Source organism: Emydura macquarii, unplaced genomic scaffold (assembly GCF_026122565.2).
Source record: "Emydura macquarii macquarii isolate MOO-44397 ecotype Brisbane River unplaced genomic scaffold, CSIRO-AGI_Emac_v2 contig_3530, whole genome shotgun sequence".
Taxonomy (NCBI): Eukaryota; Metazoa; Chordata; order Testudines; family Chelidae; genus Emydura; species Emydura macquarii.
Genome location: NW_027133667.1, coordinates 7,817,234 through 7,841,393, shown reverse-complemented (window position 1 = coordinate 7,841,393; position 24,160 = coordinate 7,817,234). Strand labels below are relative to the sequence as shown.

General features: G+C 38.6%; 1 protein-coding gene across 11 annotated transcripts in view; it reads right to left on the bottom strand.

Annotated features, from left to right (window-relative positions):
• Positions 1 to 24,160, bottom strand: part of DENND5B (DENN domain containing 5B) — a 159,123-nt gene that overhangs the window by 26,397 nt on the left and 108,566 nt on the right. For 7 of the 11 annotated variants that reach the window (XM_067536098.1, XM_067536095.1, XM_067536097.1 and 4 more), the window contains 6 exons: positions 12,517 to 12,610; positions 11,204 to 11,314; positions 8,704 to 8,835; positions 7,735 to 7,887; positions 7,151 to 7,229; positions 4,198 to 4,279 (listed from right to left, as the gene is read on the bottom strand). In XM_067536098.1, the coding sequence (XP_067392199.1) occupies positions 4,198 to 4,279; positions 7,151 to 7,229; positions 7,735 to 7,887; positions 8,704 to 8,835; positions 11,204 to 11,314; positions 12,517 to 12,610 (651 nt within the window). The remainder of the gene's footprint in view (positions 1 to 4,197; positions 4,280 to 7,150; positions 7,230 to 7,734; positions 7,888 to 8,703; positions 8,836 to 11,203; positions 11,315 to 12,516; positions 12,611 to 24,160) is intronic. The other 4 variants (XM_067536099.1, XM_067536102.1, XM_067536103.1 and 1 more) reach the window with 1 other exon arrangement.

Below are 24,160 nucleotides of genomic sequence, written 5' to 3'. Positions count from 1 at the left end.
ATCATGCCTCACCGATCTACTAGAATTCTTTGAAGGGGTCAACAAGCATGTGGACAACAGTGATCCAGTGTATTTAGATTTCCAGAAAGCCTTTGACAAGATTGCTCACCAAAGGCTCTTAAGCAAAGTCAGTGGTCATGGGATAACAGGGCAAGTCCTCTCCTGGATCACGAACTGGTTAAAAGATAGGAAACAAAGGGTAGGAATAAATGATCAGTTTTCAGAATGGAGAGAGGTAAATAGTGGTGTGTCCCCCAGCAGTCTGTACTGGGATCAGTGTTGTTCAACATATTCATAAGTGAGCTGGAAAAAGGGGTAAACAGTGGTGTCAAAATTTGCAGATCATACAAAACTACTCGAGAGAGTTAAATTCAAAGCAGACTGCGAAGTGTTACAAAGGGATCTCACACAACGCGGTGAACGGGGCAAAAAAATGGTAGATGAAATTCAGTGTTGATAAATGCAAAGTAATGCGCATGGGAAAACATAATCCCAACTATACATATAAAATGACGGGGTCTAAATGAGCTGTTACCACTCAAGAAAGATCGTGGAGTCACTGTGGATAGTTTTCTGAAAACACCCACTCAATGTGCAGCAGCAGCCAAGAAAGCTAACAGAATGTTGGGAATCATTAGGAAAGGGAAAGATAATAAGACAAAAAATATTTTATTGCCTCTTTATAAATCCATGGTATGCTCACATCTTGAATACTGCGAGCAGATCTGTTTGCCTCATCTCAGAAAAGATATATTGGAATTGGAAAAGATACAGAAAAGGGCAACCAGAACGATTAGGGGTATTCCCTAATCCCAGCTTCCATATGAGGAAAGATTAATAAAACTGGGACTTTTCAGGTTGGAAAAGAGATGACTAAGGGGGGATATGAAAGTGGTCTATAAAATCATGACTGGTGTGGAGAAAGTAAATACGGAAGTTATTTTGTAAACACAAAAAATAGGTGTCACCAAATGAAATTAATAGGCAGCAGGTTTAAGACAAACAAAAGGAAGTATTTCTTCACACAACGCACAGTCAACCTGTGGAACTCTTTGCCAGAGGATATTGTGAAGGCCAAGATTATAACAAGGTTCCAAAAAGAACTAGATAAGCTCATGGAGGATAGGTCCATGAATGGCTATTAGCCAGGATGGGCTAGAATGCAAAACCATGCTCTGAAGTGTCCCTAGCCTCTGTTTGTCATAAGATGGGAATGCTCGATGGTTACCTGTTCTGTTCATTCCCTCTGAAGCACCTGTCGTTGGCCACTGTCGGTGGACAGGATATTGAGCTAGATGGATAATTAGTCTGACCCAGTATGGCCGCTCTTATGTACTACTATGTTTTTGCCAGATAAATGCAATTAGCTAACACTCCACTACATCTTTTATATGGACAGGGAAATACTTTGCAAAACACTTTGGTTTTCTTCCCCTATCTGTAAATTGATGGCAGCCCTTCAGGAAAGACATCATCATGTCATCTTTTTATCCTCTTTGCTATTGTACTTTTCTGACACCAACACTCCTACTGAAGTCAGCTGAAACATCAGAAGGTTGGTGTGAACTGGCAGTATATCAGAGCAATCCCTAACACCTCTAGTGAAAACATGCCCTTAGGAAGAACTGCCTGACAGAGTCACTTCTACCTCCAGGCCTTCTTATCCCCTAGGTTTTCAAACTTTATCACCTGAGTGAGATCCCCTGGGAGTACTGTAATACAGTAAATTAAGTCAATCTTTCAGTTTTTAAGTGCTATCTGGATGTCTTTATATTATGTCATCTCCACTTCAATTTCTAAACACCCTAAGTTTCCTTCCTTTTCCCCCAAAATGCATGAGTACATCTGGTACTCATGATGCAAAGCGCTGCCAACACATCTCAATCTAGACCAGGAAGGGCTTTTTGTTGTCAGTAGCTGAACCTCTTTTTTTTTTTTCTTCTCCCCCTAAAGTCTCCAATTTATACAAGGCTGTAAGTTGTTTAGAGTTACCTCTTGACTGGTTTTTAAACTGGAGTTATTGCAAAATGGACCTCACCTCACCTTACAATTGATAAACACCATGTCAAACACAATTGCTTGACAGTTGTCCCACAAAGTCAGTTTATATCATTATATAAACACCAGTGGCATGGATTTAAAGTTCTTTCAGCAACATAAAAGATCCATGGTAGCCGCTGTTGGGCTTATTTCAGGACTTGCTGACGATTTAGAAGAGCAATTGAACTACCAAAGATCAGTCAATCAGCAAGCCTTTTAGAGGAAAAGGGACAGTTTTAAGGCCAATAGTCCAACACACAAACTGAACTACCTTTTACGACTTTCTTCTAAGCAAGGAACTGGAGAGACAGTAATCTGCAGGAAGTAGGATTCTAAAATAAATGAACAGGCCAGCACCACCACCTTGTGATTCTTTTAAAGAATGTACAAGTAGCAACTGAGACCTCAGAGCAACATCTGATAAGTCATGTCAGAACCAACTGCTTTTTGTTGGAAAGAATCCTTTCTTTATAATCTTGGTAATTCACATATTTGGTCAGAACTATCCCCTATTAGTTTAAAGTGACGAAACCCCTCATTACTAGGCATTTACTTTGACTCCATCTCCACAGGTAAAAAATAAATAATTAATCCACTGAGCAATTAAAAAAGTCACCAACATAGGCAGTAACATAAGAATCTCCGCCCTGCCCCCCACAAAAAGCCACAACAGCTAAACAGGTTTAGGTGTTTAAAAAAAAAAAAAAAAAAAAAAAGCACATGCCTTGTATATTCGTGTATAAACAGTTATTTGGTCTCCATCCTCATCCCACTGACAGATGACCACATCACAAAAACCACCACCACAAATAGGAGTAATTAGCAACTTTGTTAATAGTGTCTTCAGAGAAGCCAAAGACTGAACGAGCCATGGAGACAGCACTACCTTCTCATCTGCAGAGGGGATCCCTCCGGAGTTGAGACTATTGTTTAAGTGTTCATGCCCAATATGTACACAAACACAGCGTATGTAAACTCTGCTTTTGTGAAAGATGCTGGCTTGAGAGCCCTGGAGACTGAAGCCCTTTCTTCACGGAGCAGTGTAGACAGCAAGCATGGAAGCTGCTCAGTTATACCTCCACATGGTCTATGTCAGTGTGACTGAACTCTAGTCTTGAAGGACCACCTCCACACTTGAGATGGTAGTGAAGTCTCTGTGGCTGATTCAACCCTTGGCCTTTCTGAATACAACATTAACAAGGTTGCTAGTTGTTAGCAGTAATGGCATTATTTTGCTCACTGGGGAGGGGACTGAGACTAATTTTCATTAGATGGTTACAACTATGGATCATTACCAACCCGAATTGAAATTGACCTAGTGACCCAGCAGTGAAAAGTCTTAAATCCCATTACTGATCCCCAGAGTCATCCAAGCCCTCAAATAATTTAACATAGTTTTAAGTTCCTCTCGGCCATCAGTATGTAAAACGTTATGTAAAATAGAAAATTACTACTACTACTGTTAGCATGCATCAGCTGATTAATTTTGTAATAAGACATTTGTCTTATAATTGTTATATTTTGCATCTCAAAAAACACAGCAGATGCTGTTATAGAGTTCTCTGTATTTTTTTACTCTAACCTTAGTGATGAATTTGTCATTTCAGGAACAATATTTCACTCAGAGAAATCATCAAAATGTGTGCTTGCTTGATATGTTTTCAAGGACCTATTACCATTTGAATAGCAATTTTTTGATTAAATACCCATTTAGATATTAATATAGCTCAGACATTGTTGGCAGATTTTTATGTCCATCTGGATTCTAATTTTTCTGTTTTTCCTTGGCCAACATATGTTTTCCTGTTTCAACAAATACAAAGTCACACCAGGTAATTCAGCAGCTCTATTTAAAATTAAAATATTTTTGCTACTAGAAGTATTATATCAGCAATAAAAAATTCCAAAGTTTATTGTGTGTACAAATTCTCTTTCCATGACTTTTTAGCTAAAATAAATCAAGGCAGCATGCAAAACTAAAGGTTTTATAAAACCTATTAAGGGGTAAACCTCATAGATTAGAGTATGCGGTCTTTAAACAGAATAATGATGAATTCTACTCAACCTGAATAAATCCAAAGTATTTGTGTTAGTGGGAATCTGTGTAATGCTCCTTATTAAAACCATAACAAATGTTTTAAGATTCAAATTCTGTACCTCATATCATGGATAAGTGAGACCCTCAGTGTAGGTAATGTAATTCCTGTGTCAGACTTCCTTCTTTCTGGTCCAAGGGCAACTGTATAGAAAAAAAATATATAAAATTTTTAAAAAACCCAGTAACTTGTTTGTAGTGCATTCACCTACACATCTGTAGAACAAATCATAAAACATCGAGAACTGCAACAGTTATGTGCAGTTTCAGGAACATTGCCAGGGAAAGAGTTTTCCAGTTTGTCTGCTTCCACATTAATATATTATCTAGGTTCCTTTCTCCTTTAGTTAATACAGGGCTAATTTGGAGATTACATTGATTCATCAAATGCCTCCTTCTTTGCATATGAAATACATGTAGGCAAATCTGTTCCATAAGGATTTGACACTTGATAAAGCTATTTTTACTGAAAGGCACTTGATAAATGTACCGGAAATAAAACTAGCATTTTACATATTAAGACTGTCAAGCATTTCTGCACTCTAGTTTTATAATCTGACTACATTGTCGTTACATATTTTGCACTCTGGAATTTATGTGCGCCAGTCAGATTGCTTGGTGGCTGTTCATTAGTCATGGACAGTGGCATGTGGTGACATTTTTAGTAAGGTATGCAACACATTACAGATATAATTTTCCCATCCTGATGAAGAGTTTGCACCACTAGGTCTGGTATATCAGATGATTGAATTCTACACTTGCATGCCTTCTTAAGTTCTCCCTGCAGAAATGCACTAAATTAATTCAACACATGAACTCAGCATATGTTTCCCTATAGTTATAATCTAATAGATTTTATTTGGATGTGTGAAATTTTAGTAGATGCATGGCATCAGGATACAAACCTCAAGAAGCTATGCTAATCAATCATCTACAGCGCACATAATTTTATCATCTGCTAGAAAGGTACAAAGGCATGATGTCTCATTAATAATTATTAAATCACTGAGCCATGCAAAAGAGAGATATTCCCTTTCTTACATCCATTACATCATGGCAAGTCCCCCTTAAAACCTTATGTATTCAATTTTACACTTGCACGCTTTTTAGTAATGTTCCACTAAATGATGTCCTTCACGCAGAGTGACCGCACTTGTACAGTGTGTGCAATGGCCATACTGTGCAGAGGACACTATTTTGTTCTACAAAATGGCATCCCCCATGCAAGTTAGAGGGCCAAATGGAATCATCTTGCAGGCCACAAGTTGGACCTTGTTTTAATTCTGGGGCTTGCAATGCATGACGACATGCTCATGGTCACAGAGGCTTATTACAAAACTTTAATGAATCAGAGATCAGTTTATCCATAGATTTATATACTTGGGGCCTGGGCCGCTCTGAGTTCCTTCAAATCCTACTGTTGGGATTTCAGTAGGAACTTTGAATGGGGACATTGAGAAAATCTTGAATTCTTTCCAAAGTGCTATCTTTGGTTAGCCAATAGCAGGGAAAGGGAGAACGATCACACACACTCATTTGGCGTAAAAATGCCACTATAACTGCAATGAATTTTGTGAAATACCTTATGTCGGTCCAAAACACAATCCTGAATTAGCAATGTTTATATATTAAGAGTTAGTAAACTGGAAATACAAAAACCGGAGGAAACTCAGGAAGACAACCATCTAATTCAGCTCAAAGGCTTACAGAAACAAAGCTGAGAAACAGCAGCAATGCACAGGAGCTCAATGCCATACCAAAAGCGGCATATATTACACATCAGCGAGGTAGTTTAATGGCTTTAGAATGCCAAACCAAAAGGGGATTCACACTAGGCACGAATTGGGAGCCTGGCCCAATGAGTGAGGATCAGTTATACATAACTACTGAAGAATGTAGCGTTCGCTTCACTCCCTCCCAGCCTGAGATTGCTCATATTGGCCTGTGAATACATATGCCATGGAATTCCAACCTCGGTGTTTGAAGAACAATGATCTCAATTAATAGGCATGAATACCAAATTTATAAAAAATAATTCCATTAGACACTAGAGGCCAGATTAATGTTCCTAGTTACATGCCCTCATATACCTAGATTTCAAAGAGATTCTTGTGCATTACTTCTCGCTGAGAAAATTTACATTTCTGGAAATAGTCTATAAAAATCAGTTCAAAGCTCAGTTATATATCTGGTATGCTTTTGGCCAGTAAGTTTCATTACAGCCTGATGATTCTAGAAGAGCAAAGTCTGACCTCTGAACATATTCAGTATAAACAATCTTCAAGTTAGAAAGGGGTAATCAGCAGGTTATGGATGCCAAGAAAACAGCTTGAATGTTTGCACTGAAGTTTCAACCGTTTTAATGACTGTGCAAAAAAGATTTAAAACTTCTAAATATTTTATAGACGATAAACAGATGTACTCATTTGTGTTGTTATTTGAACAATGCTATATGACAGGTCTTTCTCACTGACAGAAGAATATTGGCTGCCTCAGCTTGGGTCTCATGCCTTCAAGAAACCGAACTAGATGCAATTGAAGTTTGGTGCATTGTAATATAGTCTAGTATTTACTAAACGCCCCATATCATTGTCAGGGATGGTCTAGGTGTATTTGGACCTGCCTCAGTGGAAGGGGCTGGACTTGACCTCTCAAGGTGCCTTCCAGCCCTACATTTCTATGAAATACTTCAGAAAACATACTGCCTTTTCATACTCTACTTAATGCTTAGTCAGAATTGAAATGTAGCAGACTAAGCAAAATGCCATATCCCGTGATTTTCCTGAAAGTGGTATTAGGTATGCCATCGAGGAAAAGAATCCATCTGTTTAGAGCAGAGATCTAAAGAGTTTGAAAGAACTCAAATTACAAGTGTGATGTCAGTATCACTGAGATACTGGTAATACAAAATAAAGTCCACCACAAAGCGCTGAGGCCTTAGTCCGACCAGAACCAAGATTGCTTACTGTTACACCTGAAAGACTATAAATGGAGAGCAAATTGCTGAATATTCACCTGGAGACTCTGCCATATGTTCTTGCTTCTCTTCCCTTTCCTGGTACTGAAGTAAATGGGACCACAAAGCGGATTTCCCCTGAAAATAGAACATATAGGACAAGTTTAAAATAAACGAGAAAGGAGCCAAATGAAAAAAGCTTGATATTGGATTAGAGCCTGGTGATTTAGTGGATCCCAGGAAGTCACATTGGGTTCCTGCTTCAATTCTTTGCTCCTCAAGAACGGAACTGAGAAAACAGAAAACCTCACTGAACAAGTAATTTCCTGTGATCATGTAGGTTTTCCCGTACCCCTTGTTTCTCTCCTCAGCGTTCCCTCCCTAGTCCTCCACCCTTCCGAAGGATAGAAAAAAAACTATTTTGTCATTACTACAATTTGTGGAAAGGCTTCTCTTGAAAGTCTCACAAACATTTTAGGAAGTGAGTAGCTGTGCCTGAAATGTTTAGATACACTCATGTCTATTTAGAAATGATATAGCCAAGAAGTGGTTTAAAGGGATGGATTACAGGAAATACTTTTAATATGTGCTAAATGGTACTGTGTATGCATGCTTTTTCCTTACCAAATTTCAAGTTACCAACCTGCTTGACTAGCAGACCATGGCTCCAGATCCTTTCCAATAGGTCACAAAGACTAGCAATCAATGTATTTTCCTCCAGACCTGTTATGTTGGCTTCTCCATGTCCCAGCTCTACTGCTTCACGGCCCATCTTCTCTACCAGCATACGTTTAGTCTACAAAACAGCAAGATTTACAGAGTGTGTCATCCAGCAAACTGTGAAATCTACAGATTAGTAAACTTTCATGAGTGCATCTACTGGTTTAAAATCAACTCATGTCCCTTGAATTCTGGCCACTGAAACATCAATTCTGATTAGAAAATGTCTATATTCAAAAGAATATTAATTTTAGATACGAAGTTTCTAAATAATGTATTTTAAAAGGAATTTGATACTACATAAACTACGTCTGATGCAAATATAAATTAGGATGTCAACATATTATGTTTCTTTACCTACACAGGAGGGCTTTTCTAGTGTTCACAGAAGATGTGCTCTATTTTAATAACAGGGACTTCATGGGTAGCATACACAAAGGTAACTACTCTCTGTTGACTACTCCTCTTTGATAGAGACTCCCAAAACCTGGTCACTGTATGGATCACATTTTAATAGAGTTTATTTGGACACCTTCTCTCCTGTTTCATGATCATACAGACTCTCTCTTCTCTCCTATTCCCGATCCCATAAAATCTCTACAACTACAACAACTGTATCCATGGAAGAGCAATGTATTTATTCTCTCTTTTAATACAATTTAGCAGCTGGACATACCAAGAAAAAAGGGCCTCTGTCCGGTAACTATCTCTGACATACAAGGAGACCAGCTCAGGGGCTGATTCTGTAAGATCTCAAGGGAGATAGCTACCAATGAAGCCAATGGGAGTTTGGTTGTTATGGAACTTTCCTGCAACTCCTCCACAAAGACATTTTCATTCTGCTTATATAATGGTAGAAAACATACATTAAAAAAAAAAAAAAAAAAGTTACCTTCATGCGACATTCTTTCAATAACCCTTCCACAAATTTCCAGTTTGTCTGAGCAATTACAGCTGGAGAAAGGTCTGAGAGTTTGGGTTGCCTTAAATTTTTCCCCAAACTCCTTGCCTCCTGCATGTATTTCTAAAACAAACAAAATTAGCATAAATATGACATGACAGAGATTCCCTGACTTCCTTAACCATGAACAGACAAGCAGTGAGATAAAAAGGATTCAGAGCGTGTAAATCTATGCACTGTAGTGATTTATCTGAAGCTTTAAGCATAGGAGTGGAGAAGTACCCCATAGGCCAACACAAACAGGGGAGGGGAAGGAGAAAGATACTCTGGTGGTATATGCATATGCAACCAAAACAGTCAAACAGAACTAGCCAGTGAACTGTGTTAGCTAGTAGCACAGAGTTAGCCAAAATGACAATACCTTCAGTCAGCATAAAAGTCCAAACCTGCATTAAAAATTCTTTCCATTGTTGTTTGATTTTCACTAGTAAAAGGTATGAAAAACCAATAATCTGAAGAACATAGCATGAAATTGAATGAAAAATACTTTTGAAAGAAACTAGAAAAACAAGCATGTGGGAAGGGGAAGGAAGAGGGACTCTGATTTCAGTGAATTTTGGCTTTGGAAAAAAGGTGAGAAACAAGCTTCCTGACAATAAGCTTTCTTAATCCCTGGTGAGAGTTTTTTTTATTTCTTACACTTGTTTTAAACAAAACTGAATTATTAGATTCATTTTGGAAAATGGCATTAATGCAAAGTACAGACAAAAAGTGGATACTCACTAAACTGTATAAGGCCAAGGTTTTTAAAACGTTGGTGCCTATAGGTCATTTAAATCTGTGGTATGACATTCAGAAGTGCTGAACACCTATTCACACCAGTGAATGCTATGTGCACTTCTAAAAATTAGACCACATATGGTAGGTGCTTAAAAGTGGAGTTAAGATCCTAACTTTAGGCATCCATTTTTTAAATAAAATTTTGTTAAAAAGACAAGTACTTAAAAATATGTCTGATGACGCAATTGATAGTCTATTTCAATGTTGTTGAATACAGCAGTTTAAAAATATGATGTTCATGTCCCCATATTGTAATGAACTGTCTCACCCTATGGGTAGGTGTTGACTCCTACACCCATACAAGACTTGAGAATTCCTACTTGTTTTCATCCACTTAATTCTGTCTGCACTTAAGGCCCCACAGAAAGGACTGGATGGCACTTCTCTCAGAGATATACAATGCTGCTGTTTAATTGGGCTGCAGGGTTTACTGTTGAGCTAGATGAATCTATTTACTATTGTGGGCCACATCTGCAGCTCTCTCTGTGTTATGTGGGCTGCTTCTACACAATATGTGTACTCCCAGTATGGCCCTGCGGATGTCACATGGGCCGCAGCTGTGTGCTGATTGGGTGCAAGAGGCCCACAGGCCGTGGGCTGAGAACACTGAGCTAGACAATGCAAACAAGAACTGAGCATGCTGTCTCTGTCACACTTTCAGACCTTCCCTGTCTGGAGAGAAGATCATTTTAAAGTAGTTTGTCTAATGAAAACAAAATCCAAACTTACGTTGCTGTAAGTTGACCAAAATTTCTTGAGCATGAAAAAAATGGTGGAAGATCATGGCAGAATGCAAAATTTGGACAAATCAGTCACAGCCCATTCAATAGATTTGGTAGGGGATGAGCAAGTATGTCTGGTTATTATCTCAAGTTAAACCCAAAACAACTTATGCATAAGTAAGATGTGAAAGGAGAAAAGAATAAAAACATTAAAAAGTTGTTTTAGGCAATAATGAAGTTGCTACTGAAACGAAAGTATTTTGTTCAACGACTAGTAGCCTCACAATAGTTATTCCATCTAATTAGTGTCAAAACAATAAATATTATGAAAACAGTGAAAAGGGAATAGCTAACAGTGATAGATATAACTTCTCTCTAAAGGGAAAGGGATACAGAAAATAGATCAAAGTGCGGTCATAGTCCGAAGAGTGAAAAAATTTAGACAGTCTTACTTAATTCCCTGACATGTCATCAAGTCACGACATATTATACTGACAAACACCTATAGTCCTGTTAACTTTATTGGTCCTGCAAGTTCTACAGAAGAGGAAGTGTGCTACAAAAAGAACAAGCTGGATTCTGTTCTGCCTGTGCGTCAGTATCAACCAACTACCATCGCTGCCTTAGCTTTCACTGCAGAATTTTTACTGGTGGCATAACGCGAGCCCAGAAGGACACAGCTTGAATTTGAGATCCTAAGCTTAGAGGACAGTCATAGCAAGAAGAAATAGCTTTAGGAGGGTAAACTTAGCTGAAGGGTTAAAATGAAACCCCAGAACTTCATTTTCAGTGTTACTTTTCTGACTATCACCACACTTCAACAACTACAGGAGTGTGCCTATGTGCTACAAAAAGGAGAGATTCAAGTGATGTTGAAGACAGAGATTCCTTATTCTAGTCTCTCAAATCAGCTTTCAGCAAAAACATACCAGGCAGCATTCAGAGGAGGATTTTTTAGGAGGTCGTGCAGGAGGGGGTGGCCCCTGATCCCACTCCCAGAATGCCATTGAGTTCTGACGAATCAAAAGCTCCTCCGATGGCTAAGAGGAGGCAGATATACCAATGGCAGAAAAGCCAAAAAGAGAAGAGACAAAGCAAAACAAGCATGCATATGATCCACAATAACAAAAAGAAAGAAAAAATTAAAAATACATGACGAAGGACTGAAAGGGTTATGTTGAAATATACACAAGGCAATGTTTAGAACTATATTTACAAAGTCACATTAACAAAAACAGCAACAAACGTTTATAAAGGCTGTTTTGCTTTGTTTCAATGAAACAATGTTTAAAGTTATGATTGAAGAATTCGGTTTTACTTATATTTTAATTTCAAACGGCAATATTAGTCAAGTTTATTCAGTAATGCCAATGGCAAAACAGCATAAAGGTTTGATGGGTTTTGGGGTTTTTTTGCGCTAATGGTAAAAATAGCACAAGGACTATAAACAGTGAAAATATGGCAGAAAATGTTTTTTTTAAACAATGAAAAGGAGAAACTGAAGAGATAGGAAAACACACACAAGTAATTGACGTCTATAACATGGGTGGGAGTTTCCAAGCTTTGGATACAAATTAAAAAATGCCAAACACTTCCCTTTCAAAGTTACTAATCTATGCAACACAAAAGAGAACCCTTACAACAAAACCTCCTCCTTTTTCTCTTCAAGTGGTCAGTGTTACCATAAAAGCTCTGAAAAACTCAAATACTTTTTATTGGCCAAAATCTGCCAATTCCATCCACACAAATAAAGAGGTCTACCTACATAAATTCAGTTGTAGGACTGGGGTCTATATCAGCAAAAGGCTGTTTATAGCAAAGGGTCTGTTTTATTATAATGCAGAGCCACAGAGTTTAGTATTTTAAAGCTTTTAATTGATTCGTTATAAGATGGAAAAATTTGTGAAAAATATCAAGTCTGAGCTCCCCCTCTTTCATTTGCATTTTGCAATATTTGTGTTCATGAATTTTCAGCTACAATAATAGTCTAAACAATCTACGCACTACTTTATAGTTCTTCATCTTAGAAAATACAAAATCTCTGCAAGAACATGAACCCAATTCTGAGTATCTTAAAATTACATACTATGTATAAATGTCTGAGATGTACATCATTTAATGGTCACAAAGGTGAATTAAAACTTTATGGGACCAAAAAACATTGCTAGAGGCAGCAAAATACCATCTGATTAAGCCTACTTTTTTTATTTAAGACCCCCTGGTGCCTGCAGATATTACCTACCTCCCTTAAATCATTGTCCAGTCCAATATGCTCTGAATGTTGTCTAAGGCGATCTTTTCTGCGCTGTGCTGTAGCACTTCGACTGGCCCATCGACTGAAATGATGTAATAAGAGAAATCGGAAGAGAAAGCTTTTGTCAGTAGTTGCAGTAAGTCTTAAGGAATTATATATTTCAAGCAGCACAACTGCATACAAATTTGTGAATTACAGTAAGCATTAGTGTTGATGAATTTGTGACATCGCTAAAGGTAAGGCGTCATGGCAGATGAGAGGAGGAACCAGCCAGCACCAACAGGATGCCAAATGCTTGCTAGGGTCTCTCATAACATATCACAAGTTTCTACTGACTGGTTGATGACAGTGTACAGATTAGGATATATAAATCAGAGCATGCTGAAATAGTATTTATTTACCTTAACCAAAAAAATTATGCAAAATTATGATGTAATTGTGGTATAAATCCCATGAAACGATAGGTTTAATGATCCTAAGGAAAGGAAGGAGTAAAAGTAGCATAAGGACAATAGACTATGAAAGAACAGGTTTTATCTACTATTTTTTTGAGTTTGTTAAAGTCCCATGGGAAGAAAATCTAAGGGAAAAAGAAATAATGTTTATTTTGCTTCTATCTTCACTAAACACGCTAGTTGTGCCTGGATGCTTAACACAATATTAACAACAAGGGGAAAGAACATAAGCCAAAATATGGACAAGACAAGTTCAAGATATTTAGAAAAAAAAGTTAGATGTATTCAAGTTGGCAGGGCCTGAAAAATTTCACTATGGGTACTTAAGGAACTAGCTGAAGTAATCCTGAAATCATTAGCGATTATCTTCGAGAACTCATGGAGGATGGGTGAGGTCTCAGAGGACAGGTGAAGGGCAGACATAGCACCTAACATTAAAAAGAGAAACAAAGAGGACCCAAAGATTTACAGACCAGACAGCTTAACTTCGATACCTGGAAAGATACTTGAACAAAATATTTTAAAAAAAATCAATTTATAAGCAAAGTAATAGCCAACATGGATTTGTCAAGAACAAATCATGCCAAACCAAACTAATTTCCTACTTTAACAGGGTGACTGGCATAGTAGATGGTGGGGAGGGAGGAGGGGGTAAGCAGTAAGTGTGATTTATCTGAAGTTTAGTAAAGCTTCTGACACCGTCCCACATGACATTCTCATACCCAAACTAGGGAAATGTGGTCCAGATGCAATTATTATAAAATGGGTGCACAACTGGTTCAAAGACCATACTTAAAGAATAGTTACCAATGATTACTGTCAAACTGGGAGGGCATATCTAGTGGGGTCTGCAAGGGTCTGTCCTGAGTACCAATACTATTCACTAATGACATGGATAAATTTTGTGGAGAGTATGCTTATAAAATTTGTGAATGACACCAAGCTGGGAGAGATTGCAAGCACACTGGAAGACTGGATTAGAACTCAAAATAACTTTGCTAAATTGAAGATTTAGTCTGAAATCAATAAAATTAAATTCAATAAAGACAAAGGTAAAGTACTACACTTTGGAAGGAAAAATTAAATGCAAATTCAAAATGGGGAGCAACTGATAAGGCAATAGTACAAGAGATAAGTTGGGTGAAGTACTATCTTTTATTGGACCAACTTCTGTTGGTGAGAGAGAGGCAACAGTAGCTCAGAGCAGGATCTAGGGATTATAGAAGACCGCAAGTTGAATATTAGCCAACAATGTAATGCAGTTGCGAAAAAGGCTAATATTCTGTTGTGTTTTGCTTTTTAAAACTGGAGTGTCATATATAAGATATGAGAAATAAATGTCCTGCTTTACTGAGCTCTGGTGAGGCCTTAGCTGGAGGCATATGTTCTGGTTCGGGCACCACACTTCAAGAAAGATGTGGACAAATTGGAGACAGTCCAGAGGAGAGCAATAAAAAAAATGATAAAAGGTTTAGAAAACGTGACCTATGAGGAAAGGTTAAAAAAACTGGGCATGTTAAGTCTGGAGAAAAGGTAAATTTAGGTTAGATATTAGGAAAAAATTCAACCAAGAAGATAGTTAAACACTGGGATAAAGTTACCAAGGGAGGTTGTGGAATCCCCATCATTGCAGGGTTTTTTGAACAGGTTAGATAAACTCCTTTCAGAGATGGAATAGGCAAACTTGGTCCTGCCTCAGTAGGGGGGGCATTTGGGGAAAGGTGGACTAGATGACTTTCCAAAATCCCTTTTCCAAGTCTACATTTTATGATTCTTCACAGGCTAATCTATTTTAAACACATGCATTTAAATCCACAAGGAAATTCATTTTCAAGATGTCTATTTACTCATCTACGGCACCCACCTCTGCGGAATATGACTAAACAATGTACTAATAATGACTTCTCTTTATGGGCATGAAGGTACTATGTGGGAAAGCCTAGGCAAAAGATGTTGTTAAGCCCATCCATGTTCACCATCTTTGGATGCTCCAACGCCCAGGGAGAGAATAGAGTCGGACTGTCAAAAACTCTTCTTGTGTCTCTAAATGTATTGGTTAGCCATTCCAGCTCAGAAACATGCCATTGCTACACTTTAGAAGAACTTGAGTTGGAAGCTGGAGGCATGGACTTCTATGCCTGTATAATAGTATAATTTGGGCCAGTCCCAAATAACAGACCATATTGTGACTAGTCCCTGCTCATGTTCACAATAGGGTATAGGTGGGAAACTGTAGAAGGCACAGGGAAGCCTTCCTGCTCCCTCTGAGCCACATACAGAGGATGAGAAAGCTCCTTGCAACTCCTCTTATCCCCCGCCATGAACTTTTAATGCAGGAGCTATCAACAATGGCAGTCTCTGCGATAAGGAGAGTGCAGGGATTGCTTCCTCCTAGTGCCTCGGAAAGTCCCAGTAGCCTCAAAAGGCAGCAAGGACGACGGGCCATGGCCTCATTTCCACACAGGACAGCATGGCTGGCCAGAGATGTACTATGCATTTCAAAAAACATCAAGAGTCCTGTAGCACCTTAAAGACTAATACATTTCTGCAGGTATAAGTTTCATGGCTGCAACCCACTTCGTCAAATGCAATGTGGGTTGCAGCCCACAAAAGCTTATGCCCGCAGAAATTTGTTAGTCTTTAAGGTGCTTCAGGACTCTTGATGTTTTTGCTGTATACAGACTAACCCGGCTACCCCTCTGGCTATGCATCTCAAGATCTTCCTAGAACTCTCAGGGGAGAAGGCGGTGACTTCAAACTGCCTCTCCCACTCCCCCCCGCCCCCGCCTCCCCTTCTCCCCCCAGCAATCAGGGCTGTGGCTAAAACCCATAATTACGCCATACAGGTGCTATATCTTTTACAATTCCCATCAGCAAAATTTAGGTCTAGATAATTGCACTATCCAAACACTGGTAAAAAACATGCATCAGTATTTTCTGATTTAATTCCTGGAGAGAGGAGTTGCAAAGCAAACATAAAACAGTTAAATCCCAATTTTTGTGCTGCTGGGGATGGGATTCACACATGGTAATACATTTCAATTAACCTCTTTAAAAATCTTTCCCTCTACTTTGTAAATCTTCTTGGTACTTCCGGTTTCACTAAAGTCATGCTAGAATGCCCCATTCTGTGTTATCACAAATATTTTAAGTTAAATGGCTTGCAGCAGTGAGACTTCTGGGCTCTCCAATATTTGATTGTGAGATTTCTTCTTGGAACCAGCAGTACCAAGAATATGAACAAAGATATTTAACTTGATGAATTTTACACCAAATATTTACAATTGTACATACTAGGTATATCTTTACTTCAGATTTTTAGAGTCTGGGAAAATTGTACTTTTATGTTTTTATTTTTATCCAGTGGAATTTTCCCATCTAAAAAGTAGCTATCCAGCACTGTTGGAAACTGTGTAGCCTTAAAGATTCCAGAGGAAGAGGACCACTGTAAAAGAATTCTTTACTTCAAGGTCTGTTGCAGGCCTAGAGGAAACCAGTGACTAGTGTGGAATCCAAAAATTAATCATAAAATTGATTAATAGAATGCCTGGTCTGAAACTGGTCATAGAAGGCCTGGCCTGAAGTTGTAGCCTGAAACAGAAATAGAAGCCCCAGGCTAAACCATTAACAGAATGCCTCAACTGAAATTATGATAAAGATGCTAAAATCCCACAAGAGGTCTCTGAACCACACCCCAGATGCAAGTTCTCTGTTATGAGCCTTAAGCCTTATTGAAGTCTGTGAACAGACTTCACCTGTTTCGATAAGTACCAGTACCTGTCCCCCTTTGTCTTACCGGCCCCATAGAAACTCACTCCATACAAATTAGCATTTGAACAGATATTGTGTAACCACCCATCTTCGGGTGTTAGCCAGAGACCCTGAAAACTACATTGTATACTCAAGTGACTCATTGGGCTTTCCTGTGAGGGCGCCTGGTGTGCCCCACTGTGCACTGTGATTGTCTTTCCTGTTAAGGATAAACTGTTAATCAAATTCCACTATACGATCAACATGTAAATGAATCTACGCAACCCCTATATAAGTCTTTTGTATCTGGTAGCCAGGCGAAGTACATTTGCCCAGCATCCAGACATGCTGCTTGACTTCCCTATCGCCACCTGGGTTTTCCCTATGGCTATAGTATTCCCCATAGCTATGGTTATGTGATTGTGTGTGTCACAATTAAAGCTGCACCCGATTCAACTCTAAAATGTAGCAGTGTGATTCTTTTCCACGACACTAGTTTCTCTCTTTGAAACATCATTAATTTGTATTGCAATAGTGCTAAGGAGTCCTGGTCATGGGCAATGGCCAGGCTCTACTGTGCTAGGAACTGTACAAAATACAGAACAAAAAGATAGCCCCTGCCCTGAAGAGATAACACTCCAAGTAGATGTGCAGTTTTCTCATGGTACCATACAATTCTTGTTTGTTTCAAATCTTTGAAACAATCTTGTTTGGCTGGGAAAAAAAGGTGATTACTGCATCAAATTTATAAATGTGGATTAAACATTCTGCCAGATAAGGCAGCTATTAAAAGTCAGTCATTGAAAACACACCCTTCTGTGTGTAAAGAAAATATATAATTTAATAATACTATTAAATGAAAATCTCAGGTTGAAACCATTCTTCACATTTTTACACTCAGGCAGATACAGCTAGTTTTTAACCCAGTGTATACCAGTTTTAAAATCAGTATATTCTATCCTTTTTGGGTGGGGGTGGAGAGGGGAAGAGTAGGGAGATAATGAATTATTTTTCTTTAAATGCTAAAGAAAAACACTCATTTAAGACCAAAAAAAAAAAAAAAATGCTTCTATACTTTATGGGTAACTTCCTAAATGTATTTCTGGCCAGCAAATATGTTGAACATTTTCACTGACAATAAATCAATATTATCTCATAACTAATGTGTTTCATGCATTTTACAAACCTTTACACTTTGAACAGATTAACCAAAATTAAAAGGCTAAGAAAGTTCAACCAAGGACAGGGAGTCAATAACATCAAAGCAGAAAACAGAGTGCAACAGCTCTTTTTGAAACTAAGTCCTTACTATTTAACCAGAAGAGTTGAAATATACAGTACTTAAAACCACTCTGTACAGCAATATAATTTTCAAGTTATGTTCTTCATGGCTCATAAGATTTGAAATCCATAGTTGTCTAGAGAAGCATTTGCCAAGCCTTTTTACTGACAGCTTGGTAATTCCATCTGAACATCATTGGACTCAACTATCTAGGGTATGTCTTCACTGATGGCGGCAACGATCTATCCAGATCGATTGAGCGGTCATTGAAGACCCCCTCAATCGATCCGGAAGTCGACACATTAAAACCACCCCTTCAAGTGGTGTAGTGCTGCGTCGATGGGAACACATTTCCTGTCAGCACAGCGCAGTGAAGATGTCACGTAGAAGAGGAGTTACAAAGTCGATGAAAGTTACACAAGCTACTCTGCGTAGCTTGCGTAACTCCTGTCGACTGCCGCCAAATTTCCAGGTAAGTGTAGACCTGGCCCTAGGCAAGCAACTATTGCAGACACACTTAGCATGCAAAAGAAAGCCTTAAAATCAAGTAGGAACTTTAGGTTTTTACAGATTGTTTTCTCTGCATTTTAAAGCTATAGTTATTTTAAGATTTCAAGCTTCTGGCTTTCTCGCTGTAAAGATAGACTTTACTAAGTCATCTCCACACACTTTCCTCTTGCAGTCTAAATGAAAATAATAAGAGATTTACACGAACCACTCCCCACCCCACTAAATTTCCCTTAATGGAGCATTGAACTTTAAGGCGGGGTAGTCAATTATTTTTTGTCAAAGTCCAAATTTCTTGGTCAAGGTATAATCAAGATCCAGATTCCAGAGAAAACAAAAATAAGAACAATGATAAGTAAATACAAGTATTTTGTGGTCCGTTCAAAAGCAACTGGTGATCCAGATTTGGGCCATAGCTCACCTATTGACTATCCCTGCATTAAAGAAATGCATATGAGTAAGAGCTGGTCTACATGAGAAATTGTCCAGAATAGTTAGTGTGGAATAAGCTATCCCGCAGTAGCCATTCCAGAACAGCTGCTCACATGAACACACTTCCAGAATAAAAGTCAGTTTTTTGGAATAATTAGAATGTCTGGAATGGCTATTGTGGAATAGTTTATTCCATACTAGTCATTCTTGTAAATTTCACCAAATATACAAGCCCAAAATCTCATTTTAGATTTTAGAATTCATGAAAGGTGCCAGATTGACAAATCCTGGAGAATTGAGGTTCTGTTTATACATAAACTAGATACAGCACAGGCAGAAAAACTAAGTTTCCCCCTTTCCCTAATGCTGCCACATCAGTATGCATGCATGCATGCATGCATGGAATTACTATCCATAGAGATTCTGTGGTAGTTTGGTTTGTTTAAGGTTTTTACTTCATTTGACTCTATGTTTCTTTCACATACAGTGCCACTCTCCCACCAGTACAACCTATTTTGTCCTTCTGATATATTTTGTACCCTGGTATTACTGGTCCCATTGATTATCCTCATTCCACCAAGTTTCTGTGATGCCTATTATATCAATATCCTCATTAAATATAAGGCACTCAAGTTCACCCTCTTACTATTTAGACTTTTACATCTGTAAATAAGCACTTGAAGAAACGGTCACTTTTTAACTGTCTGCCATTATGTAATGTAATTGAATGGGGATCTTTTTTCATTTGACTGTTTCTCATCAGGTCTACCAGTATTTTATCTTTCATCCTCCTCCTTACTAGGATAGAAAATCTCCATTAACAGATAGTCCCCTAAGGGATGTCTTCATCCGAATCACACGCTTGTGCCTCCCACCAACAGAAGCTGGCCCAATAAAAGATATTCCCTTACTCACCTTGTCTCCCAACAGTAATGGTGCTTTCTGTGACTGACACCAGAGCACTAACAATGGGAAGGTCCTCCAACACCTGCAAAATGGTCATGGTTTTCCATCGCTCCAGTCATGGACTGGATTTGAGCTAATGATAGAATGATGAGAAGCCAGTGCTAACTCTTTTCTCAAAGGAATACGTTAGTGACACAAGCGTCTTTACACCTTCCCAGAAATCTTAAAATATACAATCTTGTGATTTTAGTAAGTCACCACCATTTTTCAAAACTAAAGCCTGTGTTTCCTTACATAACTAATGGCAATTTTACACTTTGAAAATCTCCAGCAAATAAAGATATAGAAAAAAACCTCAAGAAACAAAATAGGATGGAAATAAATTTTTACTTCCGGTCAGTATCTGGCTTTGCTTTTTAGCCCCACTTAATTTTCAATATGTAGTCTGAACTCCGGATACAGCTTTGGTTCCCCCTCCACCTGCATGTACTCATATTTATTTTGTGCAATTATTGGATCATCATGAACTGGTCAAGATGCTGCATACTTGAGCTGAGGGAGCAACTAAGGCTATGTTTATACTACAAGCTAGGGGTGAGATTCCCCTTCTGCTGTGCACATACTAATGCTAACTCTCATCAAGCGAGTGACAGTCTAAATAGCCATGAAAGTGCTGCAGCGTTGGCAGCAGAAGCACGCCTGGGCCGTGCAAACCAGAGGGCATGTACTTGGCACGGCTTAGCTGTGTCTCTGCTGCCATTACCATGTTACCGCAGCTACACTGCTATGCAGACTCATGCTAGCTGGATGACTAATGGGGCGGGGGGTGAGGAGAAAGAGTAAGAGCATGCCACTGAGACTTTGAATCTCTTGGGGGAGATTGGAACATTTTGTGAAGGACAAACAGGAGATTAAGCTGTTTTAATATTTAATGGTAGAGATCAGATTTAAAATTAATTTCTCTCTCCATGTATACAGAACGTATGAGGTCAATGCATCTATGAGTGATATATCATTTTTTCCTCAGAAGGAAGAAAATGCCACTGCTAATATGATTCTTGTTAGTTCTGAGGAGCAGCAGCAACAGGACTGCCCTGTGGAGTGCCCTGGAACTGGTGGTAAATGTGAGCAGGGAACAACAAGTCACCTTGGTATGCTCCTGTCACCTCATTGCCAGAGCATTCCTGAAGGAAGTACTCCTGTGGCCCAATTATTTCAGAGGAGGAGCCAGAGAAAGGAATCGTATGAGCAAGCCCCTGAAAAGAAGCCTATAGACAAGAGAGTCCTGGCAGGCAGAAAGTAAATACACTACTCTTCAATACTTTAAACTAGTTTTAGGTAGGGATGTGTGCATGCACATGGAGGGAAAGGGATTAACCATGTCCATTTTTAAAGATAACATATCTGAGGTGTTTAATTTCTATAACAAAATCGCATGAAAGTCAATGTCAAGGTGGATAGGCCTAAAATCAATATATTTAGACAGCTGTCTCATAATACAAGGACTAAACTTTCGTACTCTGCAGGCTGGCATATTTTTCCTTTCCGACAGATATAAGGGGGAAGGGAGTGTGTGGCAGCCATTTACTATTTATTGTTAGGGCACATGCTACAGCATGTACGATATATGGGTAGGGTACAAGAACATGACAGTGGCATTTAATGCTAACTTAATAGGTTACATGTTCATTTAACAACACTACCCATCACCACCAGTAAGTAAGATGGACACATTGAGAACACAGAGGAGAAGGAGACAAGAAATACATTCACCTATAACATAGAAGATAAGCCCTTTCACACAGAGTAGCTGCCAAGGTAGATTGCTTTTTAGATTGCTACAAACCTTGGCAGTGTACCTTTTACCCACAAGTTACATATGCTTTAAACATTCTCAGGAGAGTGCATGAAATAGCTTGATCTTTTGTAGCCAGAATTATTATGCCATAAGTGGGTGACCATCAATCAGATTCTCCAACTTTTGCATTTATTAACTAGCAAGGTGATTTTTTACATCTTCAGAGCAAATGGAGGCATGGCGAAGAGAAGATAAACAGCATGTGTGCAATGTACACAAAAATAATCCCGCAACTGATCTGCTCAGTTTTATATACTTCTGCGTAGAATTAGAGTAACACCCAACAAAAGCTCTAGTGGCTGCCAAATTGAAGTGGCACTGAACAGTTTAAATAGAAGGTCAAAACCAAGATCAGTACCTTGCAATATACTGCTTTGGTGACAATCTGGGGCATGAGTTGTGCTCTGTACTAGATTTCTGTAGCAGATGTCTACAGGAGAGAATAATGGGAAGGAGGTTTGTTACAGGGCAGACCAGGGGAGAGGGGGAAGGAAGGAAGGAAAGAAGGAAAGAGACACCTTGATGGTAACAGGAGATCTTTTAAACAGCGAATATGGAGTAAAAGCTAAGTAAAAACAACTTGCAGACATTCCATTTTGCACTGTAATCTTTTCAGCTAATATAAATGGAAGTGATTTGGAGGAATGACATAAAACCATCTAGTGCTGCAGGAAGTGATGACAATTCCACAGGTGTTTGAACTGCAAACTCCTTAAGGCAGGGATCTTTGTCTGTAAGGTGACAAACACCACATACAGAGCATAGACATAATAGGCGCTGTGAGACACTGTAGGAACACAACATTGAAATACAGTATTCCTGTTACTCTTGTCACTGCTCTGCCTTATCAGGTAACAACAAACATCTAAAATAAATGGTTACCAATTACGCTTCAAATAGAAAAAAATGGGTTCATTTATTATTTGCATGGGTTTATACAAAATTTGCATTTCAGGCTGATAGATCATCACTGCCTTTTACTTAGATGCAGTGCAAAGATGCACCATTCTATGCAAAGTGATAGTACAGCTGCTTAGGTTGTCATTTTAAAAGGCCTTATAAAAAGCAACCAGCCTTAAAGTGGCTGGTAACATGTGGAAAGTGAAGTCAAGAAAACATTAATATTTCTTGAGCACTCAGTGATATACAGAACCTATGGTTCCTGTATCAATAGGCTTCCAAAACTCAGTTTAAGAAAACCAGAATGAAGACCATTCACTGAACAGAAACTAGGCAAAGGATAAAACTTTGTACTTATGTAGCACTTCACATTTTCTTTACAACCATTAACTAATCCTCAGTACCCCAGTGAGATGAGTAAGAAAGTGGTATTCCTATTTTAAAGGCAGTGAAATTGAGGTTTGTAAGACTATGGCAAAGCTGATACCATTACACGAACAATCCCGATTCCCAGGCCTGTGCTCAAATTGCTGGATCACACACCTCTGTCTAGGATTCTTACAAAAGTGGCACACAGAGTAATATAGAAAATAGGAGGCAGGGATAGGAGCATGAAGTCTGCAGGAAGTGGTTGCAGTAGCAGTGATAGGGTTGAACAAAAAAGCAACTGGGGGGAAAGAAAGGAGTCAGAAAGAAGCCAGGAAGAAAAACTAGACCAGAGACCAATGAGGAAAGAACGTGTGGAGATAAGAGAATTAGAGAGATGGGAGAAGGAGAGAGGAGAAATCAGGCCAAACATGTAGAGAGGAGGAACAACAATTAACATGTATACAAAAAATTTCTCAATGACTAACCTCTTTGGGGAAAAGGGGGCAGGTATAGAAGGCCTCTGGGGCAAAAATCCATTCAGTTATTCTTTGTAGGCACTCACTGCTCATTCTGCAAATTGTTTTGATGCTCCTATATTCCCATCCTCTATATACAATGTTTTCCTCGGCAATATTTAATCTCATTTATCAAGCTTCAGGTTACAGAGTTATAACATAATCAATTAAGACTGAAAATGTTTTAAAAGGCTTATTAAATTGTTTTACTTTGCACTGTGAACATATTTGATTCACTTTAATTTAACAAGAGACTAATCAAGAACCATGAAACATTTATATAGCTTTGTTTTCTGTTACTAGGATTCCTTTATCATATGATTACTAGAAAGATGGTAAACTTTAGAAGTCCCAGGAAGGCTGTAAAACCTGCTAGATCTTAAAACAGAAAAATGTTACATGTTCACATAGGGAAGGTAGAGTATATGAGAATGACTGACCAACTGACTACATAATGTTAATCTACTGGTTGGAACAAAGGTTTAAGAGACTTAGGTTCTAGTCCAGATTGATATCTACTTGCTGCGAGACCTCTGAAAAGTCACTTAGTGGACTCTGGGCCAATTTTCTAGATTCCACTGACAATGGATCCTTTTGCAGATGTCTTTGCTAAAAAACAACTATTGAAGGCAACATTTAAATACATTTAGTTCATGGG